Source organism: Chionomys nivalis, chromosome 17, assembly GCF_950005125.1.
Source record: "Chionomys nivalis chromosome 17, mChiNiv1.1, whole genome shotgun sequence".
NCBI classification, from domain to species: domain Eukaryota; kingdom Metazoa; phylum Chordata; class Mammalia; order Rodentia; family Cricetidae; genus Chionomys; species Chionomys nivalis.
Window position 1 is genome coordinate 6,432,135 of NC_080102.1, and position 13,966 is coordinate 6,446,100.

At 38.2% G+C, this 13,966-nt stretch overlaps 1 protein-coding gene across 2 annotated transcripts in view; it reads left to right on the forward strand.

Annotated features, from left to right (window-relative positions):
* Zfpm2 (zinc finger protein, FOG family member 2) overlaps positions 1-13,966 on the forward strand; it is a 410,323-nt gene that overhangs the window by 193,524 nt on the left and 202,833 nt on the right. For both annotated transcript variants that reach the window (XM_057792581.1, XM_057792582.1), the window contains one exon: positions 7,399-7,517. In XM_057792581.1, the coding sequence (XP_057648564.1) occupies positions 7,399-7,517 (119 nt within the window). The remainder of the gene's footprint in view (positions 1-7,398; positions 7,518-13,966) is intronic.

Below are 13,966 nucleotides of genomic sequence, written 5' to 3' on the forward strand. Positions count from 1 at the left end.
GCAGCAGGGAAGCCCACTCTGCCAGATTTCTGAGCAAAGGATTGTTGACTACCTTCCTACTTCCAAAAACTGAGAAGTCTGGAAAGAGAGCAGCTCCTGCTTCCACTCACTGTTCCAAAGTTTTTCCAGGGTGAGGCATGCCAAGCACATGCTTCAGACACCTGCCACAGCTATTTTAGCTCATTCCTTTGTTCATGTGCACAGATCATAGAAGGAAGAGCAAGACAGGACAATCCATTCCCCGCCCCTCCCCCCAACTCTCGGCACAGACATGTAGATGAACTCTCTCTAGTGATTTCACATCACGGTGTTTGTAAAAACACCTACGGTTGTTAATCTAGATCAGCGGTTCTCAATCTGTGGGGCACGACCCTTTGGGATCAACAAACCCTTTCACAGAGGTCATTGGATATATACACTATGATTCATACCAGCAGCAGATTTGTTACAAAGTATCAACAAAAATGATTTTATGGTTGGAGGTCACCACATTCGGAACTGTATTAAAGGGAAGGTTGAGAACCACTGGCTTACATCATTACCAACAACAATATTTCCTGTACCCATATTTTATCTCTTCCCCTTTCAGGAAAAATGATAATTACAAGTGGTAGGTTCCACTGGACCTTCCCATCGAAACCTTGCTTTAGAATTAATCCTCAAGGCCATTCACACTAATAAGGTGAAAATTACCCAAATCTGTAACAGGTACAACATGTCACAGCATACATGGGTAAATTCACTCCCTAAACAATGCAGTACATGTTGATAACTTCCTATGACTTTCTAGAAGCTTTAGCCCAAGAAAATGCTTTGTATTCTTGAGAAGCACAGCCCTTTGAGTTGCCGTAGGCTTTAGAAAATGCCAGCATCTTTATAGAGTTTTCAGGTAGCAAATGCAGCCTGTAAAAAGGGATGCTTCTCTCTCACTGGCACCATTGTGTTATCTTCCCAGTGTAATTACAAACTAATTCAGGGCTCTTTGTGATCGACTAATAGCTACTGATTCCCTCTGCCACCTCGTACCTCCCCATGCACTTTTCATACCATCTGCAGCGCCCGGGCTCTTACCTAGGGTGAGCATTTTTCTCGAAGTAGACTCATCTTTGGCAAATCATTAATAGAACATCAAAAAGATCCCATCTGTTAGAGTTACATATGGCTAAGATCAGAATTATCAAATATCTCATTTTTTTCTTTATTCCTCTTTTCTTTGTTTCTCCCTTTCTTATCCACACAATAAATGTAGTTGTCAGTGGGATAAGTTCATGTGCCGGATAAGGTCACAATTTCATTTAGTGACAACTTCCAACAGTAGGAACTTACAAGGTTCGATTTATTAAAGAGTCAGAAGGGATAAGATCACTGCTTGGCCAGCCTGATTTATCAGGGTTTGACTGGAGCACTTGAATAGGGAATGTCGTATTTCAAGTTTATGTTCAAAACTGTAGTTTAGTGGGCGTTGTGACGGTATGACTCAAAAACTGAGACAGAAAATTAGAGAAGCTATCCTTATATGGCAATTTGTTGCCATCACCCAACAGCTATCATTTATTGAATCAAACAATGCTCAGGGATGCATCAATATCGCATAAAAGAAATGAGGTTGTTTGTCCTAGGAGGGAACGGGACAAGTGGTTATTACCGCTCTCAGAAAGCGGTGTCATGACGGTGGTTTGGATGCGCAGACCGTCGACAGTGAAAATGTTCTAACCCTCTCATGTTTGGCAGGCAGCTGTCAAATGGTTAACCCATAAAGTAGCAAAGAGCATTGCCATACTTTGGCCACCTTGGCTGACTTTGAAAATGTCTCCGAGTTTTTTGAGCGCTTTTTGAACTCAGCATGACTTCGGGGCTGTCCATGTTTGATACCATGATGTATAAAGTTTTCCAACCATGAAGAAAATATAAATATGGGTTCTGAAGCTATAGCCTTCTGCTCTAGTGAGGCCTGATAAACATTTCAAACCAATTCATGTGGTCTGCTTTGAAATTTGGTTATATATTTAAAACTAAGTTGAAACCAATCCAGAGTTTATTTTTAGCAAATGAAATGGGATCTTCTGTCATCTCATTTGCTTGAACCCTCATCCTTTATGAAAGCGGAGCCCACAGTTAAGAGATGTTAAGTAAAATGCCATATATGCTTATGTTCCCAACTTCGTGCCGGATTGAGCTGGCGCTGAATTCAGCTGATTGTGGACAGCGATGTGAAAAGGCCCACAGCTTTCTCTATTCGTGCCCTACTATTTTTATAGACTTTTGTTTCTAAAGAGGCATATAAAGGGATCCGTTTTAGCAGAAAAAAAAAAACATATTGAAAACCCCTTCACAGAAAAAGAGTGGAGGAAATTTCTGGTGACTTAAAATTTCCCCCCATCAGTCAATTTAGTTTATTTAGGCCTAAAACTGGGTTGATATTTTTAAAGCTGGGGTGTCTAGTAGCGGTTTGAGTAAGCTTCTTTTTTAAGTGGAGCTATCATATGTCTTTGAGGAATCACAGACTTTTAAAAGTATGCATTATCAAGAAGATAAGAGCCACAGCCCACAGCACTAACAATATTATCTTTCCCAAAATTGATTAGCCCGTCCTAAGTGTCTCAGCTTTTCTCTGTGAACCTACTCAGAATGCTGGAAATAAGGCTTCATTTAGAAGAATAACTGCGAAAAATGTGAACTGGGCAGAGAAGTAAAGGCTTTATTTTCCTTCCAGTTCTATCTTTCGCAGATGAAGTAGCAAGGAGAGGCTGCTCAAAGGAAATGTGTGAAGGTTGTCATAGAAAGAAAAGACACACCAAGACGATTGTCTTCCAATATTAAAATCAACATTAATGTCCTGAAATTGACACCTAACATATTATGAAAATCTGTACATCATTAATTTTGTTCAATTTCTATTTTGTAAGGACCACACACCAAAATCATTATCTACCCAGAGACAGTCATTTTAAAACATTGTTTATCTAGTTGTTGATATTTTTATTGAAGTGAAAGAAATTACAAAAGAGAAACCACCACTAATTAAATGGGCTCTGAATGCAGTAGGAATATGAGGGGATGATCAGTTTGTTCTCGAGCTCAAAGAAACTTCAGGAAGGAAAATATGTTTGTGCTTGATCGTGCAACTTTATTGATAGGATCTGTGAAGACAAACGTGCAGTGGGTGCTTCCTGGGTAGCAGGAGTAGTTCCTAGAACAGGATAGGTACTAAAGAGGAGATGAGGAAGAAAGAAAAAAAAAGGCATCAGGGGAGCAGAACCCATCACTTGGCAGATGCCTCGGACAGTCTCCTGGAGAGACTGAGATCTCAGCACAGATGCCCCCTTTGAGAGGTCAAAGGGGAGTGACTGCAAGATCTTGTACAAAGGGCTGACTTAGTGATAGTGGAATTTTAATAAGCTTATCCTGGTAGGGATGGAGCCTGCAATGGAAGCTGGTCAGTCACTTAGTCAGAGTTGATAAGAAAGGCAAATCTGGTAGATAGGGAGAGGAAGGTACGTGAAAATATGAAGTGATTTGGAGAAAGGAGACAGAGCTGTAACCACAGACTCTGGTGGACGTTGGGAGGCTTTGATGCAAAGATCTGGTGAAGTACTAAATATCTGTTATGTGCTTTATATAGCATTAATTTGTTATTGCAATTCCTGTTTTTATTTACCACAACTGAAATTTGAAGTATTAAGTGTCTTTCCCAGGCTGGCATGACGTTCCCATTATTCGTTCACTATTCAGTATGGACCCTTCTTACGTCTTCCATTCCACAATATTCCCTTTGATCCAGAGACTTGCGGAATTCACCTTATCACCCATCATTATTTTAAAAATTTGTTTGATCCTTCTTCCTCAAATAATTATCCAATGCCTCGACTTCTCCAAAGGCATGTGGATCAAGGGCCATGCTTGCAAATTTAAGCCTGAATTTCATCCTTGGAATTTTCTTCCAACTCCTAAAATATAAATAGCAACTCGGTTCTATTGTTTTGTCTATCCACGGTGTACGGACTCCATCACCTCACTACACTCCAGGCCCAGGCTTGTGCTGTTTGCTGCTTTATGTTTGAGCCTTCCTTGTTGTTTAGAGCTTAGCAGATGTCAAATCAGTATCTCTGTAATACATGAATGAATGAATTGATGAATGGGGGCATAAAGCTGGGAGACCCAGATCAGGCATGAATTGGAGTTTTGCTTTTACATCTCCAGTGAACCATCCATTTTAGGGCAACCTGGTTCTAGGACTGCGATCTTCACTCAAGAGCCCCATGTTCTTTCCGTGAACGAAACTGTTAACACGGGCCATCAGAGTTGGAAAACAACTTAATAATCAGTGAGTGCTAATTCTTATTTCTAGAGGGACTTTTTAATCATTGTTATTGGACTGTTTTAGGATTTAAAAAAATCTTCGTTTTAATGCATTAGTTTACCTAATGCCTATAACTGTTAAAAATAATACCATCTCTGAAGTAACTTGCAAGGTTAATATAATTTCCAAAGATCAACATTTTATTTTTGTTGTTTCTTGGTACCAAATAGGTTTTAAGATCTTGTGCTTCTCTGTGGCTTTTTATAAACACAGTTGCAAATAAATGGTTTATTTTTAAACTACTTTGGCAACAGAAAAGAGTTCCCCTAAGCTTCAAAACAGCATCTTAGTAAGTAAAAAAGGAGACTGGACTTGTCTAATGCCAGGCACAATGGTGTTGTCTAATGGCATGGAAAAGATTGAGTTGAGAGCTTGAATAGTTACAGGGTGGTTTGTAATAGTTGCGTTGAAGAACTCACAACGTATCTGTGGTCTGCTTAAAATTTTAATATGTATTCAGTGACATCTGACAACTTAGGAGGTATTTGGATATTACTTTATGATCTAGCCTAAGTTTCTAGTTCTTATTCCATTAAAAGACAGTCTGTATTGTTAATCCACAGGTGTAGATAAGAGTCACTATTTGACTGCAGCTGAACCCTTTACAAATGAAATATGTCAAAGGCAGAAAGACAGGATGAATTACTTTTTAAAGGGGTTTTCAAAGATTTTCATGATTCCTCTGGTGTCACATTAAAAAATGGCGTGGCTTTTTATAAATGTATAAACAGAAGCAAATTTATTTAGAACTAATCCTTATGTACAAACAAAAATCTTAATTAATTATTTAGATGAGGGCATTGTTTAAAATGTAAGCACATGAAATTTTTCAGAATTCTGTCTGAGAAAAATTAGATATTTTCTTTGTAAATTTAAAAGTTATCTCCAAAGAATAAATAAGTGGATACGTGTAAATTGAAAGACATTTTTCACACTGTTTTTTTAGCATTAAAATAGATTGCTTGTGGAACTGGGGGCTGTGACTCAATTGGTAAAGTTCTCGCCTTGAAAATAGGTTGCTGCCTTTGTTCTGTCTTTGACAGACTTTCCACGGAAAGCTGCTGATTCAAGTATATTAATCAAAGCTGAGGAAAAGCTTGAAAATGAGTTTGTTATTCTACTTTCTGAGAAACATAATTATACTTTCTTTGTTGTTGTTGTTTTGTTTTTTGTTTTTCCAGACAGGGTTTCTCTGTAGCTTTGGAGCCTGTCCTGGAACTCGCTTTGTAGAGCAGGCTGGACTTGAACTCACAGAGATCCACCTGTCTCTGCTTCCAGAGTGCTAGGATTAAAGTCATGTGCCACTACTGTCTGATTTTTTTTAATGCATACATAAAATTTATTTTTATTTTATGTCCATTGGTGTTTTGCCTGCATGTGTAGCTGTGTGATGTCAAATTTTGGAGTTACAGACAGTTGTAAGCTGCCATGTGGGTGTTAGGAATTGAACCTGAGTCCTCAGGAAGAAAAGTCAATGATCTTAACCGCTGAGCCATTTCTCCAGCCTACTTCCATATTCTTAATAAGCTTCAGATCATTATTTTTCTGAAACTATATTTGAAGTCACTTTCCTTGCTGCTAAGCATTATTGGTTTCTGATCTACTCTGAAAACAAACAACCAAAAATCAAAAAACACTGAGGAGTATGTGTCTATCTTAACGTGATTATTGCTTTCACTTTTAGAACAGGGGAGGGAGTAAGTGGAGAGTGAGCTATGTAAATTCAATCCCTAAGGTTAGAACGTGAAATTATTCTGAAGATCCTTTTGGAGGCGCAGGTAACTTTGTATTTCATAACGGAAACATTTTAGGCTTGTGCGATAATTCATTATAGAAAAGGTTTCTATACATTTGATTTAAAAAAAAAAAAACAAGCAACAATTGGAACACAAAAGATAGTGCCTAGTATTTAAATAATTAAAAGAGAGAGGCATGAATATTAAGAAACAGGGAAGAAATATACTGAGCTCGGTTTGATGGTGTTGCCATTTGAAATTGAAGATTGAAGCTACTCCGTAACGTGATCTGCTACAGATATTCAGGGTGCAGCGGGTGCAGCGGGTGCAGCGGGTGCAGCGGGTGCAGCGGGTGCAGCTTGAATATTCTGTTTCTCAGTCTGCATGGCTTTCCATCTACAAGTTTCTTTATTTAAGGATCCCTCTATCCCTCATTCTTAAATCTGCTGTTGAACAGGCCAAAAGGAAATATCAACAGGAAAGCAGGAAATGATACTGATGACATAATATTTTAAAATGTTGAAAGATTTGAACTGCTTATGACACAGTGTTCTTTGAGGGTAAAAATAATGATTGAACCTCTATGTCTGGAATGAAAATTCCTGTTCAGTTAAGCCATGTTCAAGCCATGATCCTTGTTTAGATTTTATTCATTCATTTTTATAGTGACTTATCTATTAATCATGTATTCAGTCAATTCCTAATCCATGAAATGTATGTAATATCTTTATTTCTTGGTTCCCTTCAGTGTTTTCAAAATATAAAGAACATAGATTTGAACTTATTTTCCTAACATATATTCATGAAAAGGGGAAATTTACCAAAACAGTTTTTATCAAAAAGAGGCATCATTCCTTATTGCATTTCTACCTATTTTATCTGTTGAAACTATTAATAATTCCAGAATATTGTCAACTGTTTTTGTATGCCCTCTAGATAATTTTTTTTCAAAAGAGCTTATGCAAGAATTTTACCTGTCACTTATTCTCCAAGGTCTTCTTTCTATTTTAACATTCAATCAACGCTTTTTAAGGAAATGTTGCTTTTGAAGGATGACATCAGTGGATAATGAGTGTGGAAACTGCAGGAAAAAAAACTGGAATGAATTTGAATACAGTTATAAAAACAAATACTCTTTCTTTAAATGGTCAGTTGGTTTTCAGGGAAGTGTAATTAATTTCCGCTCTACGAATCCTGAAAACGTTGGATGTGGAGGACAAACGCAGAGCGGGTGCTATCGCTAGGGTGTGTGTGTGTGTGTGTGTGTGTGTGTTCTAACGTCCCCTGTTCTCACCTCCACAGGCGAGCTGGAAACTTTTCAGAGAGATGGGGAGCGAAAAATTCAGAGTCGGCAGCAACTTCCAGTGGGAACAACCTGGGGCCCCTTTGCTGGCAAGATGGACCTGAATAATAACTCCTTGGTATGTGGACCTTCTAAGATGCTTGGCTATTCTTTATCAGGTTTTACCTCTGTTTGCTTGTTAAATTGAAAATAAAGAAGTTTGGGGTATTTTTTGCCAATTTTATGGAGTTCCAAACATTTTACCAATGGTTTGTCTCTAATATAAAAATAATCATAAAAGAAACAGCTTATTCATGTTGGCTAGTGGGGTAACTTAGCAGCTCCCTGCTTCATCTGCCGAGCCAGGCTTCATTTGATTTTAAAACTTCTTGAAATCACCTTTCTTTTCCAGGTGACCCAAATTAAACACCATAGATTATAGGTGTGCACAACAAATAAGAAATAAACAACTTTGCTATCCTTCCAAGTACTGCCTGTAACTGTAAGGGCAAGGCTGGGTGATCAGCATTACGAGTTGTGTTTAACCTTTTCATAAAAGTTCTGAGGCCAAGAAAGCCCTCTGCTTAATGTTGTATGGGTACCTGATTTCTCAAGACACTGAAAGGTACGAGACTTTCTCGTCCCCCATTTTGCCTACATGTTTCTACTTACTCTCCAGTGCTGCTTAACAGACATCTGAGAATTAAAATATTGATCATATTTAAAACTGCCATCAGACACTACCTCAAACTTTTGTCAATTCTCCATGTTCTGTCAATAGCTTCTCCCATTGAAATGACACCTGTATTTCATTTTTAAAATAGTGATGTTTTCCCATTTGGTATATCAAAATATCTATATTAAAATGCAACATTTTATTTTATCAGCTTCTATATCACTGTGTGTGTACATCCTGTACCACAGCATGGTAGTTTTGTGACATTTTACCACCTGTTAAATTGTGGTTGATGGAAAATAAACCTATTTGTGAAGGTTTAACTTCTCATTGCTCCTTACAGGGCATCATTTTATGGTTTTAATATTCCTCTACCATTCCAAAGCCATTTTATGCCATATTTAATATTTTTAAATTATGCAGTCTATATGTTTGAAGTGTCCGATATTTTTGCTCCTATGTGAGGCATATGAATTCTCTATGGGACAAGACTGGCTGTGACTAATAATTCTTTATAGGAATACCTTACTGCCTCAGTTTACTCCTTTTAGAGTCTAAATCTTTAATTATGTGCTTTATTAGAGGTAACATGCTCTATCATAAAATGTAGATATTTTGCCACAGTACACTTTTAAAATATTTTTACTTTGAAAGCATTTTCTCTTTTAGAACTTAATCTGATTTTGCATCATTAAATGTAACACTATGTTGATCACTGCATAGTGTGCACCAGTATATAACAAATGCTTACTTATTTCTAGACTAGAATGTTTAAATTTGGGAATTGATTATTTCATCTACCCCGGTAACAAATCTGTAAATCTACTGTATTTCAATTTTTGGTTTCATAGATGAGAAGACAGAAGTTCTGGTTATTCATTTCAGAACTTTTAAGACTTCTCACACTGCCTCTTCAGTAGAATATTTATATCATATCTTAACATAATAATACTTTTTACATAGATACCAAATTTATAAAAAAAGAAAATAAGCAGTAATAGTTTGTTGATTTGTTTTGCTTGCTTCACCATGGGCAAAATGTTGCTTATGATGCAGTTTGTAATTAGTCAAATATTTGTGCAATTTTATTGCATCTTTAGCTTTTGGACAGTACTTCAATATGTTTTTTTAATGACATGAAGACAACATTTCCTTATCAAAAATGTATAGCTTACTAACCCTTTCTTGCCCATCTTTGATCCAAATTTTAGTTAGAACACTCATTGAAATTACTTGTTTGCCAACTGATGTAATGTTACTCAGACTCATGGTGTTGGCTCAGGAGATTCAGCACACTAATTAATCCAACATGGTAATTAATTGAGTCATCATGCCAGATATCAAATCCTTTTGATATCTTTCAAGGCTCCATCTTGAAGTACATTAATAATATGCCACCGTCTGTGGGAAGCCTTTGCAAACCAGGCATTTGTATGTATATAGAATATCCCAAGAAACATACCTCTCTGTACAGAAAAATGGAAAAAAAACCTGATTAGACAAGAAGTTATTCCTGGAATAGTATAATGCACTGAATGTATAAGTAGATGTTTGCTTCCCAACAGCCTCTTATCTTGGTAGATGCTTCACACTGGAAAGATTTGACAATAGAAGCAGCAACAAAGTAAATGAGTGCATTGGGCCAGGTTACTCTATGTGAGAAAACAGTAGATATTTCTTTAATAAAGTATTGCAGAGGAGAAGACTGACACTTCAGGTAGTTAAATAATTAGCTCCTAAGCAATTATTTGATATTAAAACTTTGTTGTAATCTCAGAAATATTGTCTATAATATAGGAACAATCATACTTGGTTTATAAGGAGTCTGAGGCTAAATGAGGACACATACATGAATTATCCACAGATATTAGCCCCTGTTACTAGTCTGTCATCTATACAAATGATCTATTGCAACCGGCACATTAAAAGATTCAGAGAAACCCAACCCAGACTAAACGTATAAGACTGTTGACTTTGGTATTTAGGGACATTGCAAGTCAAGCTTTAACTCTTTGTCAGGTGATTATGATTTTTCGTAGAAACAGAACCAACAGGATGTGTCTGAACATAGAATTTTACTGTAGCATTTGGGTCAAGCAAGAAGGGGATTTTGTAATCCAAAATTGTTATTGTGGGTTGGTAACCTGAGACCCAGAAGAGTCCAAAGTCTGTAGTTTTCTTGTGACCAGAGAAACCAATCTACTTGTTGAATTTAGACTTTCAATTTGTCGAATGAAGCCTACTATGGAATGTTATTTGCTTTGTTGAGGGTTGATTAATTTAAATGCTAATTCCGGTTAAAGACATCCTCTGAGTTAGCATATAAAATTAACAATCCCAGGTTCTGGAAGTCCATGAGAGCTTGTGAATATCCATTTTCTGTTTTGTAACAAATAAATGTAAAATGAGACACAGAAGAAAAAAAACTAAGTTTGCAAGTAGTATTTAAATAAATTTTGAGACTCTAGAGGACAGAGATTTATTGAATCTTTATTATTCCATTTGGGCCTCTACCATTGGTATATAGTAAACAATCAATAAATGATTTTAAAAGTCAAAATCTAATACAATGGAATGAACTTACCAGGGACTTTCTCCTTATACCCACTGATGCCCTCCCAGCCTTGCCATGTCCATGATAGAGTTGATAATTCTGCTAAAGCAATACTTTCTGCCATATCTCAGGCTTTTTTTTCTGATGTTGACATTGTGAATGATATCTTCCTTTTTAATATTCATTTTCATCAGAGCTCAGTATTGCTATACTTTCTACTTCTCTCTGAACCTTGGCTCATTTTCATTTAACTCTGCATGTTTCCCCCAAACACTTCTGGCCTTTCTTCTCTTCTCCCTCCGTTCCCTGTGCCTCGGGGAGCTTATCCACTTGTAAAGCTTTAGCTACTAATTTACAAATGACATTTAAACAAAAATCTCTAACCTTGCCTTTCTCGCTTTCTCTAACATAGCGAATTTCCACTATTTTAAGTACCTTTCCTCCTAGCCTTTCCCTGCTAACTTCCTCCAGCTCAGGGGTCATGAGGGGGTGGGAGAGTTCCTTCTGTCTTTAAAGACACTCTTCCCACCTTAGCTTTGCGCCCCCTTTCCCATCTCTGCAGGGGAGTTCATCACATTACTCCAAGGTTCCTCTCCCTTCTCAAAAGCTTGCCCTAATTCACTCAGGAGTCAGTTTCCCGCGTGCCGTGTTCTCCCTTTCAAGTCCTCCTTCCAGTTCTCTGTTCTTTTCTCCCTGGTTCTGTGCCACTGCTGTAGATTGTTCCTCCAGCACAGGCCCCTTGATCATCACCTTATTCTTTCAGTCGCTCTTTCTGCCTTCTTTCTCATCTTTTAAAATCTAGATCGCAGTGAGCCCTAAAACACAGTGGCCCCTAACCCTAGTGCTTTATATCCTACAGAGTACAAAAGAAATCGGCCGGGCGGTGGTGGCGCACGCCTTTAATCCCAGCACTCGGGAGGCAGAGGCAGGCGGATCTCTGTGAGTTCGAGACCAGCCTGGTCTACAAGAGCTAGTTAAAAAACTTGAAAAAAAGAAATCGAACTGGCAGTGCCTAAGCAGGTCCTCCTGGTTTTCTTTTACAACTTTTCCTGCTTTTCTGCATAGAGACTCCCGTTCTTGGAGGCTCTCTGCCTGGTTCTGCCTGGATAGCAGCATCTCCTGCGTCGATCCATCTGGAGGTCCTTTCTTAACACAGTTGAAATCCTTTCTTTCCTGCCTCCCTTCATTGCACTCCTTCCAATTTTACTTTCTCTATTCAAGGTTGCTTCTGACGGAAACTTTCCCTGAAGTCTCCGTTCTGAAATAAACTCTTTCGAGGGTTTCCAATTTGTACCTAGGACTGGGGTACTTTCCACATTATCTGCCTTCTCACTGGGCTCCTTATCTAATTTTTATTGTATGCCCTTGCTGCACCAATCTATAATGAGGGACGCAAACAGACAAACCGAATCTTGAAATAAGTGATCCTTTCTTTTTTCCTTAGAAGCAGGGAACTGTGAGCACGTCCCCTTATTCAGGAGAGCAAGAGCACGCCCCATTTCAGATTGTACACCCATTTCTGCATCTGCTGTAGTCCTGCTTCATCTGACCGGCCTAGCAGTCCAGTTCCCACCGCGAATGCGCTCTTTGGCCGTTTCTGTTTATGCAGCTATTTTGTATTTTAAGTTCATTTTAGTGAAAATTTCCATGGAACGAGGTGACTTTATCAACGTTCTAAGTTTGCACCCCGTACGGAGAAGCGCTCCTGGTGATGTCTTGATAGATGGAAATGAACCTTAGTGTAAAACCTAACAACCCTTTGAGACAGGAAGAAGGAGCTGCTGGGCCATTGAGGCAATTAAGATTTATTTACAAGAGAATCAGTCTTACCCCTCACTATGACATGGGTGCAGGCCAAGAAGGTATTCTGTTCCACCATGCTTCCTGTGAAGTCACATCCAGCCTCTCACTTTCCAGTGACAAACCATCTGGGAAATTCCATCTGTCTCTGCTTGGAAACTGAGGTGGCGGTCTCCCACTGTGAGCAATTTTCTATTAACTTCTTGGATAAGATCAGTCAGATTTATACTGAATTGATGGGAACCATAAGAGCAGGGTTGTTCCAAAGGAAGACAAATGTACTGATTTCTCTAATTGGGCTTGAGCCAGTTTCATTCAAGGATGCCCTTAGGTTCTAATAGTGCACTGGCTTGTGACCTTTTTAATTGTGCCCTGTTCCTCTTGGGAAGCATTGGGGAAATACATTATTGACGGAGGTTGTAGGTTTGTCTCTTAGGGAGGGCAAGATCCTGCCTTCTCTTATACTGTATCTGCTATGTGGAGGATAATGGAAATGGAGTGGACAGGGAAGCTGCTCAGGAAGACATGAAGCAGGGCATTGAAGATATCAGAGCCTTGGAAATAACAGACCTCCTTTCTAGAATGAGAGTCGTTGTTTTTTTTTTTTTTTTTTTTTTTTTTTTTGGTTTTTAAGACTGAAAAGTGGTCAACAAGAGGAAAATAGTTTAGTATGGAAGCCCCAGAAATTAAAGATATCCTATAAAATATGAACCTGAAAGTAAGAAAATGAAACATCAAATCATCACTCTAGAATCCCTGTAGAAAGGTACATTATTCATCTGCATTTCAATCCGAAGGGACTCCTTGTATTATGATGAAGGCAGCTTGTGAAGGCGACAGCAGATGGAGTTAGATTGTCTTCTGAGGCAGCAATGTCAGACCAGAAGCATAAATTGTACCTTTCCTGATAATTATTCCCTGCCCCCCAACACACATTTTATATATAGCTGAGCTGTGTTTGCCTGTATCTTCTTTTGACATTTCTCTTCTGATGATAGTGCCTCCGTGTTCTCTATGTTTTTACTGAGAATTTTGAAATAGAGGACTCCAGTGGCACCATTCCTTGTCATTTACTTACAGTTTGTGGTTTTACACACGCGTGCACACATTGTCACATATAGTTCAGACAGAATTCAAACTCCTCTTGTGGCCTAATTAGCTTTAAAGTCTGATCTTCCATTCTTTCATGCCTCACTTCCCAAATGTTAGGGTTATAAGTATGTACCAGCACACCTGGCTTCATAACCTGAAATTTAAACATATTTTCCAATGTACAGTATGAAGTATGACTCACAGTATTTACGAATACTCACAAAAATTCATTTTTCCTCTTCATTTGATGTTTTTGTATTTCTCTAGAACCCAAGAAGAATTTTTATTGAAGATGACCTTATAAGGTTATTGAGATGTCTATAAGTGTTGTACTGTTGAGATTATTAATATGCCCAGGGATGAACTGTTCACATAATGATAACGTGTTCATAGTGGTTGCACTAGAACTTGTGTCTCAAGTAAAGGCTGAAGACAGGAGCTAGAATTCAGGCATGAAGGGTGAAGG